This window comes from Arabidopsis thaliana, chromosome 4 (assembly GCF_000001735.4).
Source record: "Arabidopsis thaliana chromosome 4, partial sequence".
Classification (NCBI taxonomy): Eukaryota; Viridiplantae; Streptophyta; class Magnoliopsida; order Brassicales; family Brassicaceae; genus Arabidopsis; species Arabidopsis thaliana.
The window spans coordinates 7,914,717-7,933,667 of record NC_003075.7 but is presented as its reverse complement, the minus strand read 5'-3'; the positions used below and the strand labels follow the sequence as shown (position 1 = coordinate 7,933,667).

At 33.0% G+C, this 18,951-nt stretch overlaps 3 protein-coding genes and 1 pseudogene across 4 annotated transcripts; all 4 read right to left on the bottom strand.

Annotated features, from left to right (window-relative positions):
- Nucleotides 1-88: 88 nt before the first annotated feature.
- On the bottom strand, nt 89-1,537 carry AT4G13620 (Integrase-type DNA-binding superfamily protein). The gene has a single exon (NM_117436.3). It carries the CDS (start codon nt 1,528-1,530, stop codon nt 364-366), a length of 1,167 nt encoding a protein of 388 aa, NP_193098.1. The 5' UTR covers nt 1,531-1,537; the 3' UTR covers nt 89-363.
- Nucleotides 1,538-8,271: 6,734 nt separating this feature from the next.
- On the bottom strand, nt 8,272-9,533 carry AT4G13615 (Uncharacterized protein family SERF). Its single transcript, NM_179044.2, has 3 exons — nt 9,309-9,533; nt 8,901-9,003; nt 8,272-8,756 (listed from the first exon to the last, which is right to left on the bottom strand). The coding sequence occupies exons 1-3, from the start codon at nt 9,313-9,315 to the stop codon at nt 8,651-8,653; spliced, it is 216 nt and encodes a 71-aa protein (NP_849375.1). The 5' UTR covers nt 9,316-9,533; the 3' UTR covers nt 8,272-8,650.
- A 1,432-nt stretch (nt 9,534-10,965) lies between these two features.
- Nucleotides 10,966-11,333, bottom strand: AT4G13611 (annotated as a pseudogene). The gene has a single exon.
- A 1,103-nt stretch (nt 11,334-12,436) lies between these two features.
- On the bottom strand, nt 12,437-18,646 carry MEE57 (DNA (cytosine-5-)-methyltransferase family protein; the record flags this gene model as incomplete). The annotated part of the gene is made up of 13 exons (NM_117435.1): nt 12,437-12,571; nt 12,715-12,930; nt 13,015-13,143; nt 13,267-13,545; nt 13,678-13,875; nt 13,960-14,140; nt 14,200-14,311; nt 14,396-14,579; nt 14,683-14,847; nt 14,964-16,467; nt 17,260-17,327; nt 17,429-18,303; nt 18,478-18,646. The coding sequence occupies 13 exons, from the start codon at nt 18,644-18,646 to the stop codon at nt 12,437-12,439; spliced, it is 4,215 nt and encodes a 1,404-aa protein (NP_193097.1).
- Nucleotides 18,647-18,951: the final 305 nt, after the last annotated feature.

Genomic DNA, 18,951 nt, shown 5'->3' with positions numbered 1-18,951 from the left:
TGCCCTATTACTATTCATATTCTCTATTGACCTTTGAGCTTTAGTATAGAATGTAGGAAATATTCTAACATTGGACTTTTAAAGTTGGAGTTGGTGCAACAGAATTATAATATTTTCTCATTAGAAAACAAACACTTTTCTATTTTATGGTTACTAGTAACCGCAAAGAAAAGAACAATTAATTAGCAGACAAAAAAAGGAGAACCACTTGATTATGTGGTCGTAAGAAGAATTACAATGTGTTCAACCCCAAATGCAAACCAATCTTGGCATCATAATATGAATTTCTTTCTTTGGTGGAAACTTTTGATATAAAAAAGGGTAGAAGTAAGTAAAATAAGTTTGACAAATATTAATTTGAAGTCAAGAAGAATGAGGAAATGAGAGAGCATCCCAAATGAGATCCATATCCAAAGAAGGCATCCTACTCAATTGTACACCATCTCCTTCCATCACTTCCTTATGGCTTTTCTGTTTCTTCATCATCACGTCTTCTCCTGACTCCATCTTCATGTGATGATTCTTTTGCTCCGGTGTTCCCACTTTTGGAGGAGGAGGAGAAGGAGAGTTACTTACTTGGGAAGATGAGATCTGTTGAATCTTGGACTCCAAAAGTGAGGCGATCATGCATCGCAAAGAACCGGACTTGAGCTGGTGTTTAAGATCAGGAAAGTTGAGGTGTGCGAATTCGCCACGAAGGATATAAGCTGCTGTATCGTAAGCCATTGCTGCTTGCTCAGCGGTTTCAAAAGTGCCGAGCCAAACACGGGTTCTGTTCCTTGGAAGCCTAATCTCTGCGACCCATTTGCCCCAGTGTCTTTGTCTCACTCCTCTATACAGTTTTGTTGGGGTCGTCGTCTGAACAACCTTTCTTGTTTTTGACTTCATGGGTTGAGTCTTGGTGGTACTTAGCCAATAGTTTCCAAAACCTTTCGAGGGATAGTTGGTTAGAGTTTTATTGATCTCTACCCATTCGTTTCTGTTTTGGTCTGATTGATAAAAGGAGTTTGGGATGTATTTATGGTAAGGGCTCATGTTGCTTTCGGATTGAGAAAGTTCTAGTAGCTTTGGTTCTTTAAGGAACAAAGTAAGGTTTGGAGGTTTAGAAGGATGATGATCAGGATGTTGAGACTGAGGAAAAGATTCTAGAAAGTTCCAAGGAACAGAAGCTACCGGAGATGGATGAATAGAAGATGTGAGCTCATGATCATGAGGCGACACAAAGTAGCTCGGAGTCGAAGAAGCAGGAAGAAGAGGAGATTTCATACCTTCCAAAAATATTGGAACACCGAGAAGTTGTGGCGGCGTCGAAGAACTCAAGAACCCGTAGATTCCAGAAGACAAGAGCTTGTCGTGCATGAAGCTAGTTTCTATTTTAGGAAACTGATCTTCCATGTTCCTTTTTTTGTTTGTTTTTTGAGTGTTTGTCCAGAGAATGAAGCCTGTTCTTAATTTTGACAAAATAGGTGGAGAATAAATGTTTATATATACGAGAATTAAGGAGTGTTGTGTGTGTATTGGTGTGATCATGTGGAGATAATATTAGAAAATTTAAGGAACCTAACTTTATTGTCCGAAAAAAACATTATCATCTGACTCAGATCTACGCTCTGCCAAGCTTAATTTGTTCATATGTAAACTAGAGAATTAAAGAGTCTCACAAACACTTTTGGTTAAACAATATTATTGTTAATATTTTGTATTTTTTTCTTTCATAAACAATAATTTGACCTTTATTTTTTCTTATCTTGCGACTTGTTCGTGGCCTCCATTTTACGTTCGCTTTTTCTTATAACTTATCAATCCAAACGTGACAGCTTAGCCCTAACTCATTTAGGTGTTATATATAGCCATATATTGTTTTTTTTTTGGTATAGGGTTTTATATTTAAATTTTACGAATGATGTTGTTGTTGGATACCAACGTTGTTTTCATTTGGTCACTTTAAATATTTAAAAGTTCTTCTAGTTTTTTCATATTGTATAAATACGAAATTTGCTTTTCAATTTGATGGTTGTACTAATATTACATTATTGTTATATCTTGTTAATAAGAGATATATATTCAATATATATGTATATACAGTACACGAAAAATAAAAAGGATGTGGTTTAATGTTCAATATCTTGTTAATTAAACTTAGAACATTAAATCTGTAGTATATTCAAAGTCATAGCAAGAAAAAGAAGTACCAATTTTTTTTATATTTTTTTTATATGTAAATTTGGTTTCCCTTACTAAGATATATATATTTCTTGTAAGAACCTTAATCTTTAAGCATTCTTTAAGCTTTTTTTTTTCAATAAACAAACGATTCTAACTGTGTTTAATTTATTATTCTCGTCTGTTTAGTTATCTTTAGAGTTTTTAAGGCGAAACCTAGGAATATGACTTTGGACCATACAGTATAGGACTTTTCTTTGCTAGATTCCATCTCAAAAAACATAAATTTTCACTATTATATTATAGTAATATATATAGATGAATACACAAATGTTTAATGTATATTTAGTGATCCGCTGTGAAATGCAAATTACAAAAAATATATCTATATATATATATATGTACGTCTGAATACATACTGAATAGTAATTATTAAACTTCTTAATTACAGTTGTACGGGACTAATTATTGGAGCGATGTGATACCAAGAAAACATTATTGAAACGATATTTCATGATAACATTTATCTAATTGGAGAATAAAATTTAATTTGTAAACCACGTATAGTTTAGCACAGATAATCACCACAAATGCTTATAATTAGTGAGCCCATAATTATTAATATTATCATCCAAATACAATGATTAGCTTCAAGTTTTGGCCTCTAATTGAATCCAACTAATGCGGAAGTCATGGGTTGTCTTCTTTTCCTCTCTAGAACATCAGTTTATGTCTGCTTCTTTATTTTACAATATTGTAATAACTTGCTGATGTGGTCTCTTAACTTTTTAAATTAATCGGATTCACCCATAAATTATTCTGTTCGTTCATGTTAGTCACTGTTACAATGGATACAATTCCTTGCAAGAACACTTTTTCCGACGCATATACTCATCTCTTGCTTCATCTTTAGTTACTCCAATTTTTTATATTGTCAATTTAGATTTTGAGACTAAATTTAAGTAACTAATCAAGATATAAGTTTCTTTTTTTAATATAATATAGTTCATTAAACATGTTTAACAATGAATCAAACAGGTAAGATAAGGGTCGAATTGGAAGCTTCGTATTCTAATTTGAGATGATGCACATTTTGTCCTTTGAGATGACTGTTGGGTCGTTTTACGAAAAGAATTATTATTTGATTTATGGAAACAAAATGTTAACGACAAAATAAAATTTATAAAAAGGCTTAAGAGGAAAAAAAAAAGCAGTTGACCAAAAAAATCAGAGGAAAAAAGTATTTCTTTCTTATTTTTATTTTTAACCTATTCCAGTTTCATGTAAATTAATTTGATCCAATTTGATCTCTAACATATTTTAATAGTAAATGTATGTCTTAGTATGGGCTTTAATCACTGATGGTCACCGTGAAGACATTTTTAACCATGTATACCAGACATCTAATGAAAAAAGGCTACAATTATATTAGAACTTTTCATAAAAAAATTGCTTTGGTCACTGTCTCATAATTTAAAAACTAATACTCAATATAAATTAGCAAGTTGGCGCTATTATACGACATTCCTAAATACATCATCTCAAAAACAAATATTTAAGGAGGTTTTGTTTATTAAATAATATCTCTATTTTCTATCATTTATAGATAGGACATAAAAAACATAATATAAAATGATGACAAGTGACAACATTAAAAAAAAACAAAAAAAAAAACAAGTGACAACATATGACTTTATCTGGTTTACTAATTCATTTTTCCAATTTCGTTATTTGTTTTCATAAAAATAGCATTCTCGATCTCAAAACATTTCACATTTTACTTTCGTACGTTAATATAAAATAGAATAGACATATAAAAAATGTTAGCAATTGTCTATGATTTTGCTTTATTGAAGAAAATACAGGTTCTACCCTTTTAATGTTATATTCCAATAATTATTTTATTTTATACATAAATAATTAAAAAAATTTGTTTACTGCTACATGTTCTATTAGATTTCATGATTTTTTTTCGAAATATATACCACTATTTTGCCGTTATATGTTTCAATAAAAAGTTAATGGCTGAGCTTCCGAGTGAGATAAGCGTGTCTATAAACAATTGTTTAAGCTTAAAACTCAAAATCTACGGATAGAGCATTTTTTTTTTTTTTTTTTGTCAAAGACCAAAAGAAAAACAAATGTTGATAGAGAATAGCAACAGACGGCCTAGTACATATCATTGTATTAATCTGAAATAAATTTCATATACATACGATTTGTGCTTCTATTAAATATTAAAACATTTGTTAGATTTATACTATAATTAAAGCTGAAAAATAAGAAATTGTGTTGATGGAGGAGCCATATTCCTCTATTTCAATTGCTGAATTTTTAATTTTGTCGTTATTGTTTTCTTTCTATTGGTCACAAATGTTTTTATTCACTATCTAAATTATTTACGCAAGTACTTTGAAATATATTTCTTACTCTAGTAATCTTGCTAGAAGAGTTTTCGTATATCTAGCTTTTTGTTCTCATTGAACGATATGAATCTAGCTAGCTTGCAGTACAAAGGCTTTAAGTGCAAGTTGAATAACTAAGGTATAGAATCTCAAACATACATCATGTGCATTCTTTTACACCAAAAAAAAAAAAATTACACTAAAAACCATACATCATGTGCCTTTCCATTTTTGATTTTTTTTATCGATCCTAATCATTCGACATTTCGACTATTTTAAAGTTGATATTATATCAAAAAACTTATGAGTTGTAGTGTTGCATAGTAAAGATAGTAGATAAGTAAATGCTTCCTTGTCCAATGAATTAGCCAAAGCTATCTAGTAATCGTTTTATTTTGTAAGAAGAAAGTTTTGAATCTTAGGTTCAAACATCTCTCTTGATATACACCTATTAAACTATCCATAATATGTCTTTTTTTTTTGGATACAATCTATCCTTAATATCTCATCTTCCATTAATCTTGGAAAAGTGATCACTAGTCGATTTCATGAAAATCAATGTTAGTAAATGTATACCCTATAATATTTTAGGTTTAACACCATTTGGTTCAATGATAAATTTTAGGTATAACATTCTCTTATATAAAGAGGAGACTGATTTAAGTTTCCCAAACTATGATAAACATAAATATAAATAATATATTTAGAGATAATTGTAAATATTCCTAAACTAAGATATGACAATTATCTAGATTTTTCTCGGTCTTCATGGTTTCCATATTTTTGGATGATCATGTTGATCGTTGATTTCCGGTTCTTTTAATATTCAAAAAGTTAAACAAAACCCAACACTTTGAGAATGCTTATTTATAACAGTAAAATAACTTGCTTACTATTTTTTTATATTCAAAGATTTCAATTATAGTAAAAATTTATTATTTATTTTAAATAAATTTCACATCTGTGAAAAAGAAAATAAAAAGATCATCACGTATATCGACTATCGAGACTCGTATAGACACTACTCAGACTAGATGCAACTTTATTTTTTTGTGACTTCGGAAGATTTTATTTAAAATTAATCATATATTCATATGGTAGTAGTGTATAAAGAATATTAAAGATTATTTACCAAAGAAAAAAGAATATTAAAGTCAATTTGTCGAAGGTGCCATGTGAATTTATGGATGCTATATATGCATTCTAATATAAAATTTCTTGAACTCTTTGAATTAGGTGAAGTTTGCTCGTAAGATTCTTTACAATTAGTTTAATTTCCAAAATATTCTTTTACCACGGCTTAAGACAACTACAGAACAAAACTAAATGCTTTTTAGCTTTGGCAAATGGAAAACACGTCATATCACCTATTTTAGGAATCATTCATATTAGTTTGTCTTAGTACAAAAATAACCAAAGAACATGTGAGGCTGACTGCACAAAGGAGTGCTAGTAAAAGAGGGCAAGAGAATGTAATGTGGAATAACTCATCATGCACAATTGCACATCAGAATGAGCTAATTAATAATTTATTACTTTTGTTAATAATCTAAGATATAGAACCATGTTTATAAAGTTACATATATACAATGTTGTCTTCTTCCTTGTCCACATACAACGTATTATTTATTTTAATTTCAGTAAAATGATTTTTATATTTTTTTCTTTGTCATAAGTTATATTTATTTTAAAATGTTTTTTTCTTTGGTAATTTTTGACCCATTATTATTACCGTAAAACTGCGGATTTTGAATCCCCCGGAACTGATGCTTTGGATTCTTTGCCACCAGTGAACAATATGATCCGTTCTTCTTTTATTTTCTAACACTATTTTTAGTTGTTCTATTTTGTAATTAGACTATTGTTGTAATTGTTAAAACACATTCGCTTTTTAAAAAGTCTATTAACGGGAATATGATTTTTAAATTTTTTTTAAAAAAGATTATTTTAAACGGTTCACAAATCCAAACTATATTTACAGATTTTTTTTTACTGTCTCTATATATGATACATTATATCCTCACAATTTTGTGTGATAATGATATTCAGTATTATGGTAAACGAATATGTTAACTTTTCTATAGACCGATTTTATATTTTTCCTCAAAACTTGTTACACCTAAAGACATACTGAATTGTAAGAAAAATAACTCTAAAATTTACCCTTCAACATTACATCTAGAAGCTTTACTAAAAATTTTGTGAACAAAGAAAAACGTAGGTTACACTATAAGAAAAAACACATAACCATTTATAGTATAGAATTTATGGTGCATGAACATATAGTTTGTGAACCCTTTAGATTGTGTTCTTCCTATTTAGGTAAAATACCTAGAATATATTGCAGACAGCATTTCTGTAAAAGTGAATCATGTGCTCAATGCATACAAATTAGAGAACAAAAGCGAATCATGTGCTTAATGCATGAAAATCTGATTTTACATGTAATTTTTTTTTCCCCCAGAATATATGTATAATTTCTGTAACAGATAGAGAAAAGCCAAAATAACTAAAAAGCAAATGATTTTAGGGAACAAAAAAAGACACACGTGTCAATTAAATTCTCGAATTTATTTTTCTGCAGTTTTATTAAATAAAATTTGTACCTTTATAAATAAGTAAAATTATGCTAAACAATACTCACTTTCCAAATTTTATTTAAGAAAGAATAATTAAATTAGAGTGGGACAGCAAACGCTTGTCAGACTGTGATCTAACGACAACCAATAACGTAAACTGAAAGTGACACGTCTCTCCATCAATATCCAATCACGTGTCACTCAAATGTGGTTACTTAATTTAAACTCTTTTTTTCTGGTGAATTCGATTTAATTTTTATTTTAGTTTACTATCTTTGTAAAAAAAAAAATATATATTTTAAGTTCATTTATTTACATTTCATCCTAACTTTATAGTTTGGTGCGCCGAAAACTGCACCTAAAATAAAATTAATTTATTTTATTATAAAAGTAGAATCAAATTATAAACAAAATTTTGACTACAAAGAATAAAAATAAAATAAAGAACTATATTTTACATAAAATTTTCAAAAAATTATTATTTTACAATTTACTCGATTTGTATTATTTTTTACATTGGTTCCAACTCGGAACCTAGGTGAATTACCCTCCGATTTAACCAAAATGCAATGGTTGTCTCTCTTCATTTAATTGGTCTAGATGAGTCAGAGAGACTACCAACCTTGCAGTTGAAAATCTGGAAAATGAAACATGGATACGATTGAACATAAAGTTAAACTGGACTTGTAGAATGATCAAGATTAGTTTACAAGTATAAACAAGGGATGATGATGGTAAATTACATGTTTATTGTGGTGTGATTGTAATTGCTTGGATGTTGCGTTTAATTAGTATATTACAGCTACTAGTTGCTCCTAAAGAAAGAGAGCTCAGGCCATGTAACTGCAAAATCCTTAAACCCATCAAAGAGACGGGATTCACTGCGCAAGCAGACATCAATGTCTATCACTAGGATAACACTTTCGGTAAACGAAACGGTGTTTAGCCGAAAAATGCTTCCTAGACTAGATCTTTAGTTTCGAGTTTTCTTAATTAATATTCCACTAAACCATTCAATGACCTAACACTGAGCACACTCAAACAACTGTCATAAACTTCTGTACAGATCAAACACCAAGTAAGATGTACAGAGACGGCATAACTTGATTATCAAACATTCTGAGAGAAAGAGTGATAGATAAAGTCAGCCTAACAAGAACTACAATGCCCCAAAAGAGAGACTAAACAAGCCTTCACCATATGCATCAAATAGCTATGACAACTCAGATCTATAATTCTATATGAATAGATTCCAAACATATCTGAGAGTGAAACATAAACTCAGAGTAATAAGAACCATAAGAGACAGTATAATTGTAACTTTAACCTCATAACAGATCAAAGAAAGACCAAATAAGATTTCACCATAAGCATCAAATTGCAAATTCAACACAAAGACATTATAATGGGATTTCAGACAAGAGTCAAAGCTTCAGGTCTAAACAACCCAATTTCAAACATAAAGTCTACAATATGCTCAAAAGACAAACCAAATGATCATCATCACTTCTTAGCAGCAGCTCCTTTTCCTCCAGCTGCACCACCAGAACTCGCACCTGCAGCTTGAGCAGCTTTCTTAGCCGCTTTCTCTTGCAATGCTTTCCCATCTCTAAAATCATTCATTACACAACAACAACCATTACACAAAGTTCAAATCATTACACAACAACCACACAGATCGAATCATTACACAACAACCACACAGATCAGAACAATCCCAACTAAAGATTCGTTTTTTCAGATTCGTTTATACCTTTCACGGCGTTGCTCCGGCGTCAAACCATCGTCACCATTCTTACCCTTTCCACCAGCACGAGCGGCAGCTCTTTCACGGTCACGCTCTCTCTGACTTCCACGTGACGATTACGCATCAAAAATCAAAAGCTTGAATTAAAGAAAACAACACACTTTGTTCTAGTTTCACAAATTCAGAATCCTTATAAGATCCATAAGCAACATTCGAGAAATATCCAACAAGATCTAGTCTTTATACAAACAGAGCAATCTAGAAACGAAACTACAATTGCATCTTCTCCCAAAACAAATCCTAAATTTGAAAACTTTAACCCCTAATTCTGCAAACCAAAACCCTAAATTCTGCAATCGGCCGAGAAACAGAGAATCTAAAGAGATTGAAGCAAAGAGAGAATCAAAAGGATATGAGTCATGGTTGAAACGAAGATAAATCGGCGATCCCGGAGAAAGTTGTGATTGGTAAAGTCAATGCCGAAGAAAAACGCGAAGCAGAGGATTTTTGAGGAACAAAGATTGGATTTTTTTTTTATATATTGCTTGAATTGTGTGTGTTAAGGTCTTCTTTGTCGTACGCCTCTACTTTTCCATATTCTCTATTTTTCTCGATTATATAATTCTTTCTTTTTCATATTGTTTTGTTAATAAAATATTTGGTAATTTTATTACCAACTTGAGCGGATATGAAATGAGAATTTGGTCAAAATTGCCATTTGATTAATATTTTTGCCAAAAGATTATTCGTTAATGAATAATGGAGTAGACTTCAGGTTAGGTCTATAGGTGAAGCTTATGCCTCGGTTTAGTTTGTATCGAAACAGAATTTTTTTTTTTTTATAGAATTCCAATTTTGCAGTGTTTGTAGACAGATTTTTCAAGCGGTTTCTCGGAGTCAACAGATGATTTATTGTTGTGGTAAATCTTGCATCTACAAGAAAATCAGCTTGTCGGTGATAGCGATGTTAAGCGGAACTTACAACGGATGATGATGAACCATAAGACTTCAATTGGTGAAGTTTTAAACAACTAAGAATGCCCATCCCGCCAAGCGAGTACGAGAACAACCCTCCATCTTCTTGTCAAGAGGACTTCGTCGGATTTGTGTTTAAGTTCTCTATTATCTTTACGTTTTGCGTTAGTTTGAAGAGAAGTTAATGTGCCTTACTCGAGAGGTTTTGAGGACGGACCTCTGCTAAGGTTTGCTCGTGGCAAGTAAGATGAGATTCCAGCTCCTTGGTATTTTCGAGTTGTGGAAATCACTGAAATTTTCGAGTTTAGCTTCTCGGAATCGGTGTTTCTTTTCTTGTTTCCGCTCTTGGTTAAAGATTTCCTCCATTACTGTTTGTTTTTGTTTGTGCTTTCTGTAGATTTATTTTTCCATTACTTGTATTCTTTATAACTTCTGTCAAAACTTCGAAAATGGTATAAATACTTAACATTGATATCAAAACAAAAAAAATTCTGTGTTCTACATGCATCTTACACGTGACTTATACTAGGCTAGTTTTTGCAAAATATACTTGATTGAACTCTGGGTAAAGATGTTGTTATCTTCTTCAGAAGGTACCAGATTAACAATGAATGGGATAGTTTGGTTAATCTTCCTCATCTGTCTCAACACAAGATCAGGGAGAGCAGACGAAAAGATCTGAGTTTATTCAATGGCTCTTGACATCTGACGTACTAGATGAGAAAAACAAAGATTGAGGATGCAAATGAGCTAAATGAATCTTCCGAACATCAGACTTATAAAGACCCGGTATATTCTATATTTTTTCTTTTTTCAGAGGAAGACAAATGCTTAGGAGAAGAACATGAAGAAGAACAAGACTCTGGTGTTTTACAACGGTAACATGTTAGTGTATATTTGAAATTCTAAGATGATTAGAAAATGTTGAATAAATTGTGTATCTAGGCATCAAAAGCAATAACAACAGGGAGAATTATCTCTTGTTTTGGAGAACACTACCTATAGGAAACATAGCAATTAGCAACTAAGACATAATGAAATCTTCTCTCTGTTTTTTCTTTCTGATAACAAAACCCGTATAACAAAAACGCAAACCAAAATGAAAAAAAAAACTATAAGCTGGCTGAGATCAGTTAGTGTAGTGTTCCATCATTCCTTCAGTGTCGATGGATTCTTCATCTCCATCCTGCTTCATGAAGTCAGCCAAAAAATCTTCAAAATCCTCTGGGATCACTGGTTGTTGTTCAAAACTGATCAACTTAGAAATGTTATCCAAGTTATAAGGAAAAAGATGCGGCTGATACACAATATCATGAGGCTGCGATTAATGCAAATCCAGCTGCTCCTCTTTTTACGACCACTTGATCATCTTCTTCAGCTCCTCATTTTCTTCTTCTTTGCTGCCGATGGAGTCAGATAAATCTTGCACAAAACATGATCCACCTATACACACCAACCAAACAAAACACAATATAATCCAAAACTCACAAATCTTAATAAAGTAAAAAAAATTGAAAAGGGTACACAAATTTTTTATGTATTAATTTATCTTTTTTTTTTAATTTAAAAAATTCATATCAAAAAGTTTTAAACATTTATATAGTAAAAAAAACCAAAACAATGATAGGTTTCAAAAACATTCGCTCTATAGACCAATGATAATATTGAGTCTGCATCCATCTATGTATTGCGAAATGGCGACGTGACTAAAAATTATAACATCTTAAGTGGATAAAATAGGTAGGAAAGAATACAACAACTAACTTTCTTTAAATTCTCGAATACATCTCAACATTTTCCATTTATACTAACTCTTACACGTTGGATAAAACTTTTATCTGTCTTTACCCAATTCGCAAGGCGATCAAGCATAGTCCGTAGACATCGTTGCTTTGCTTGATTAACAAACATAATCAAAACCCAAAGAATATAAAAGGGTTTTCCATTCAAAATGGAATAAACAAACCTCGCTCCCCTTAGTCTTTAACTCTTTATTAACGAAGCTCAATGGCTTAAGAAAACGAAAAATAACCAGATGTATTTTTTTTTATCTTTTCTTGATTGTATAAAAAATAAAGAAGCACTTAGACTTGATTTAGAGGTCTATGATTAGACTTGAATTATGGAAGCATTTCTGCTTAGATTAAGAGGTTCATGATGAACTTGAATGTTGGAAGCACTCGGCTTAAAGACAACAATAAATGTTGGAAGCCCTCGGCTAAAAAAAAAAAAAAAGAGATTCAGGAACAAAGTCGATCGTTAGATCATTATAGCTCTGATACAATGATAATGTGATGAGAGTTTAGGAATTAGAAGAAGTTATATTTACTCTCATAAGAGATACAGTTACATATGTTTATATAGAGAATAGAATGGTAACCTAATTAATCTAGTTTCCTTAAGTACAAACTATAGTAATTATTAACAAATATACTAGAGAATATTCTAGATCCTTCTATAGTGTCATCCTAAACCAACGACTTTGAGTTTCAAGAAGAGGGTTTTACTTCTAAAATCAAATGAAGTGACAATATATAATCTATCATTCATTTGGATTAAATATAGATTTAGATGTTCCTAAGGTGTAGGGCTTCTTTAAGCTTCCGACCAAGAGCAAACGCTAATGGTGGAGGGACTGCATTTCCAACCTGCCTATGTTTGTCTTTTATATTTCCTGAAAACTTATAGCTATCCGGAAACCCCTGCAAAAATTTTATTAAACCATCATTTCACTTCAGAGCTGTATTCATAAGCTAACATTACTTCAATTTCCAAAACAGAAACTCTTTACACTTATATTGATGCTAGATGAGTAATAGGGAAGGAACATTAGAGATTTTATTACCTGAGATCGGGCGCATTCACGAACACTGATAATTCTGTCCTGGTCAGGATGGAAGCACATTCCCACCAACCCCATGGGCTGAAGATTGGTGATGCAAGTGGGTAAATTGCCATGCCAGTCCAGTCTACCATAGAGTCCCTTATAACCGTTGTGGTCCTTAGCTTTGTTTAACAAATTGGGAACAATGTTTTTCACAATCCCATTTGATAAATTCACCTGTAATTATAAGAAAATTGCGTTTAAAATGATGTGTAGATTTAATAAGAATTTCCTACCGGAGTGTATAAGAGTAAGACTTACATGTTCGTCTGGTAGGTCACGCCAATCAGCACCGGGTGTCTTAGGGATTTTCTTACAGCGAATGAGGTTTAGTTCGTTCATCTTTTTACATATATGATCAGTGAGAACAGTCATGCTTCCTCTCATCTCCTTTTGGAACCACGAGACCGGAACAGCTTCATACTACAAGACACGAGAACCATGACTTCATGTTATTGTATTTAATGTAATGTATAGATACTTTCTTCTAGTGGTGCAATTATTAAACCACACCTCTTTGTTTATCTTGGATTCTCCGCTTTCTATTGGTGGAAGATCACCAATCGCGTCTCTCACAGTGATTGAACGGAAAGGTGCACCAAATTTAGTACTTTGAACAGCCGCATAATGCAAACCTTGAGATAGTGGGATTTTAAAACCCGGATTATTAAAAACATGCATGGGCTCTGGCCATTCCGGAAGAACTTCGTTTGGTGCAGCAGCCCAAATGAAAGCTCTTTTACGAGGTTGAGATATTCCATATGCTCCTGCCTCCAAGAGTCCAAATCTCACCTACATGTTTCAACAAACTTGTTATATGAAAACCATTGCTTTATATCATATGTAGCCAACTTCTACTAAAGAGCAATCATGAATAAGAACGACCATGACACAAAAATAATAGAATTAGGAAATAAATATTACCTGGTAACCCATTTCAAGAAGAGAAGCTACAGTAAGATGAAATGTATGTCCTTCATTGAATGACACAAAGGTTTTCACGTTCTCTAGAAGAAAATACTTTGGCCGGAAATAGTCAGCAAAAGACAAGAATGCTAATATCATTTGACACTGGTTTTTACTCCAAGAGCCGTCACTGAACCTATTTAAACGAGAAAACCCCTGCCAAATTTTCCAAATCATTAAGAACACTTATTCTACAAAATTAAGTTATCGAAGAAGTAAAACAACAACTTTAAGATATACCTGGCACGGAGGCCCTCCACTGATGAAATCCACTTGACCGGGAAGTGGTAGGGTACTCTTCTGGTTCTCATCAAGTTTCGTTGCAAGTTCAGCTGCCTCCGTAGTAGAGATACAATCATCAACATCTCCACATTTCTCCATTATAGCCCTGTCATTAATTAATAATCTCAACCAACTGATCCTAGCACAAGAAATGACCTAATTAAAAGAGTAAAGTATATTTTTCTGTTGGCTATTTACCTAAGAATTACATTGCAGTTGTCAACAAAAACCGTTGTTTTGGGATGGTTTTGTTTGAAAGCTTGTGCAGCTGGCTCTTCATACTCGATCGCCCACTTTGTATCGGATACACCTTGTGTACATACACCATGCATATGAATATATGGTGTTCAAGCATTTTGAAAGATAAAATATATGACTAGAGATAAATACATACCAGCCTTTTCTAGTCCATAAGACAAGCCACCACATCCGGCAAAAATATCTAGTGTAGCTAGACGCTTCCCTTTAGGTACCTCATCGGGCTTCAGAAGCATTGCAGAACCAGTTTCAGTCTTCTTTTCCCTTAGAAGTGTGTCGTCTTTAATAGTAGAGAACTTCAGCATCATATTGTAAGGCAACTGTTACATAATAGTTAAGAGAAACAACGGTTCAACTTTTTTACGGAACCAACAATAAATATATTATCTTCAAAAACTATTTAGAAAATTAATTAATATATACCTTCTTGAGACAACCATTGGATGAGTCATAAAAACGGTCACAGAAGTAGACATGGTCTAAAATTGGATACTCACGACATAAGGGCATATCAGTTTTTTTCATAACTTCGCATTTTCCCTTTATAGCTTCTGGAGGAAGAATATATGTGTCCTCGCTATAATAAACCTAAAGAAATTTCCAAAAGTAGAAAGATAAAAAAACTGTAAGATCAACCTTTGAACATTATCAAATATGTAACATACGAAATAATTTTTTTATTTCACGTAAGAAATAGTTGTTACCTCTTGTATGTCTGAAGCATAAGCCTCTTCTGCAGAAACATCATCGGGCCTATAAAACCGTCTCACTTTGACCTCAAAAGAAGTCGTATTACCTTTTTTGGGTTCTTTTAGGTCAACTATATCCAGTATTTGGCAAACCACAAAGGCTCTTAACCCAACATTCCTACCATACTTAAACACTGGCCTTCTTTTACCCCTATCTTTACTTAAGTAGTTGGGGATTTGATAAACAAAATCCCCAACAGAATACTTGATCCCATTGGAGAGAAATCTTGTCTTTGAATCATTGAGTTTAGTTTTTGACCTTTCCTCTTCATTCTCTCTTATCTTACATGAACTGCAGAATCCAGAACCTAGACCCATATCACTTCTTGGAAGACTAAAGAATCCACCTTTCTCAGGTGAGTACAAGCTTTTGCAGTAGTATTCTATTGGCAAATCTTTAGCTTTTCTTTCCTCAGCTCTTGCCCGGTCAAGTTTATCTGCAGCCATGTGCTCTTTCTTATACTGATGACCCCACGGCCTTGATCGAATCTCAAAACTTACTGTTCCTTTTATGTCCTTGAGCTGAACAGTAAGACATTCATTAGTCAAGAAAAGTTCCCTCTCGTTAGCAGCCGTTCCTAGAACAGTCTCAGATCCTCTTTGTAAGAGTTTCCCATGTAGCTTTTTACTGTTATCTGAACTCTCAAACATATACTCCACAAAATAGATTAATGGAGTTTCACCTTGATCATCAACTTCCAAAATGACAGCCCCACCAACATCCATCTTTCTACCTCCAACAAGGGCTTGTCCATAGAGAGGCTCACCAGCACAAGTTTCTCCAAGAATTTCACCTTCCCATCTTATTTCCATTTCCTTACAACTACCTCGGATTTTCTTAAGTGTATCAGCCTTTTGAACCTCAATAGCTTTTTGTATAGTGTCCTCTTCTTCATTCTCATCCTCCTCTTCAACATCTTCTACCTCTTCAAACTCTTCTTCTGCACCAATCTCCTCCAACGGATCTTCTGGAGAATAAATGGAGTAAAACTCACCCCAAATTCTATTGATAAGCCGAGTTGTTGTTGCTTGCATGGCTTTCATCTTGGATACCTTAGGTGCCTTGCCTCTCCTTAGATTCAAATTCTCTCCCTTTTGCAACATTTTTCTCTTCTTCTTGATGATCCATTTTGTATGGTGCCTATCCTGCATTTTACTTGCAAGACCAGTAACAAATGGACACCTTTTGATATATTCGTCAGGACATTCTGTAAGAAACTGCAATATTATTTGTCCATGGACGATCACATATCTCTCAACGTCAAAGAACGTAGAAGAAATGTAAGCTTGATCGTTCTCCTCTAGCCCACATAGTCTTTTTATGACATCTGTATATGAAAGCTTAGCCATCCTTGTTTCATTCTTGAGCAAAGCCAAAATGCTTGTCCCAATTCTTACTGTTTTCAATATAGGTTCGAACCAAGGAGCATATTGCTCTGACGGTTTCCCTAGCCGATACCTGCATATATATGATACATTAGCAATAGAATCTTGTTTAGAATTACGAAAGCCAGAGAGGTATTGAAAAAAACTACAATTCATGTAAAACAATTCAAAAAATAATATTTACAATAACCGTATCAAAATAAATAAAGAACCACTAAAGTAAAACCAAAATATCAGTTTTAATACATAATTTATCTTGCATTATTTTATGCAAAATCACAAATTCTCTTTTTATAGAAAATTTATCTCTGATCAAATACTCACTTAACAAATTTCTAATGAAGCCTCATTACATATTAAATAAATAAATATTATGATCATGGATTACAAATAATGAAGACAAGAAAAACGTAAGCTTCCACAAATTAAATTAAATATCTAAAAAATGAATTTATTATTTAATTTACCCTACTTTTAATCTTAGTTTTAAATTCTAATTCATAATAAATGAGTTTCTAGCAAAACAAATTCTAATTCTAATTCATAATTGAAGAACTGCAAGGTTAGGAAGGCCAAGAGAGCGATGCCATGGCTTGTTACACACAAAGCACCTTACAACAATGAGTTTCTAGCAAAACAATAAAATAAATCATTGTGGTTCTATTAAACAAGTTAAACAAAATATCTTAAAGTACTACGTTTCTATTTCTAGCTTTAATACACAAACATTAAGAGCTTTTAATTTTAAACTAAACACTGGCCGTTAGCGGAAGTTTCTATTTCTCTAACATAAACATAGCTTGGTCAGCAAGCAGCAGCCGTAACAAATAAGACAGAAACATGCAATAAATTGTAGTAAGCTTACCAGGCCATATCTGTTCGTAATAGAACAAATATCATGTCTTCCCCAAAATCAATCTTCCATTCCTTTATCTGAGTAAGGAATATGTTTATTCCATCATGATCATGTGATTGCGTAGAGTTCTCCGAATCATCGAGAAAAAAAACCCTTCCATCATCTTGAGCCACCTCACCTGACCCAAATAGGTGACATCGATATCAGCACATGGCTTCATCGGGAGAAACTCAAGAGATATCAACATTAAATCAGAATTGTAAAGTGCCCAGTTGTGAAGTGTTCTGCAAGGTAGGTTCCTCGCATCAACCGCATAGCCCGCATTAAAGAGTACAAGTTCATCTGTTTCATCTTTGGTGTTTTTATAGTAAGATGGGAGAGGATAATCATGGGCAATCTCATCTTCATTTATCTTAATGTAGAACTTATTTGGAGCAGAAGTTGTTGAACTTCTCTTATTTCTCGACCGATCCATAGATTTCATATGTTCTTCCTCTTGCAGTAGTTTAGCATATTTTAGGTCCTCGTCCTCACCACCATCCATTAGTTGATCAGATGTCAAGACCTTGCTCTCATCAATCCTCAGAGCAACATTGGAGAAAGCCTTGTGAATTTTACGACTCTCATCTCTTAGAGAAACAAGAACACGATTGTCAACAAATTTGGTTTCATGATTCTTGGATGTTTCATCCAAACCAGCGAGTTGGTTATATATGAATTCTCCTTGGGATATAACAAACTCTTGGATGACTCCACCGCTAGAAAAGATCTTTCTTCCATTCATCGACCTAACAACCGCAGCAAGAAGCTCTTTAAGACTTGTATCAGGATTCGTGGACAAGTTCTTACATACCTCCACACAAGCACAAGCTTTTTCAAAGAAATAATCATATAATTTCTTGTATTTCTTAGAAGGTTTACGGCAATCATAATCCGCAATCACAGTTGAGATCCATATCACCGGGGAACCATCTTCATAACCAGATATAGTCCAGTTCTCTACCCGACCAAAAGATTGAAACCTCACACCTTTTTCTTCCTTTTCGTCATCACCTAAAGGTAAGACAACACCTTCAATAAATATGTCACCAAGTTCCAGCATCTCCACAGGCTGTGGAACTCCATTTGAATCATATAAAATAAAATCAGTCAGCCTCCGGTTTGGCCGAGGTTGATCATCATTGCTCTCCAAAGAAGAAGTTCACTGTATCGCCACGATCTCCTCACCCACGATCTGCTCTTTCTTGGCTTCAACAGTTTCATATTTTTCAGAGAAACGGAGAGATTTCTCCTTGAAGTTTGTGCCTGATGTTGCTCGCTTTGGTCTCCTTTCCCTAGAGACATCATCATCCGAGTCAACACTTCTCTTCTTTTGTTTCCCAGCTTTTGTCTTCATTTCCAAGAAAAACCTAATTTTGAAACGAAATTATCCAAATAATTAGCATGCAATTTACATAAAAAAATTTGCATGAACATAAGAAAACCCTCCAAATGAGTATTTTCTATGTCACATAGATTATATCGACATGCCATAGATCGTCACATATATTATAAAATCCTTCAAATCTAGTTTGATATCAACAAAAACTTAGAAAAATGAAACAAGCAAAACTTACGTTTGGTGAGAGTAGTATAACAAGACAGAGGAGCTAATGACTATGTTTTTTCGAATAGAACAAAGAAACCCCTGAAATTTTATAA

Excerpts from the sequence above, each read along its gene's own strand:
- AT4G13620 (NM_117436.3), bottom strand. The coding sequence starts at position 1,530 with ATGATCACACCAATACACACACAACACTCCTTAATTCTCGTATATATA.
- AT4G13615 (NM_179044.2), bottom strand. Across the intron at positions 8,757-8,900 it reads CCGGAGCAACGCCGTGAAAG|AGATGGGAAAGCATTGCAAG; the intron begins GTATAAACGAAT and ends GAATGATTTTAG.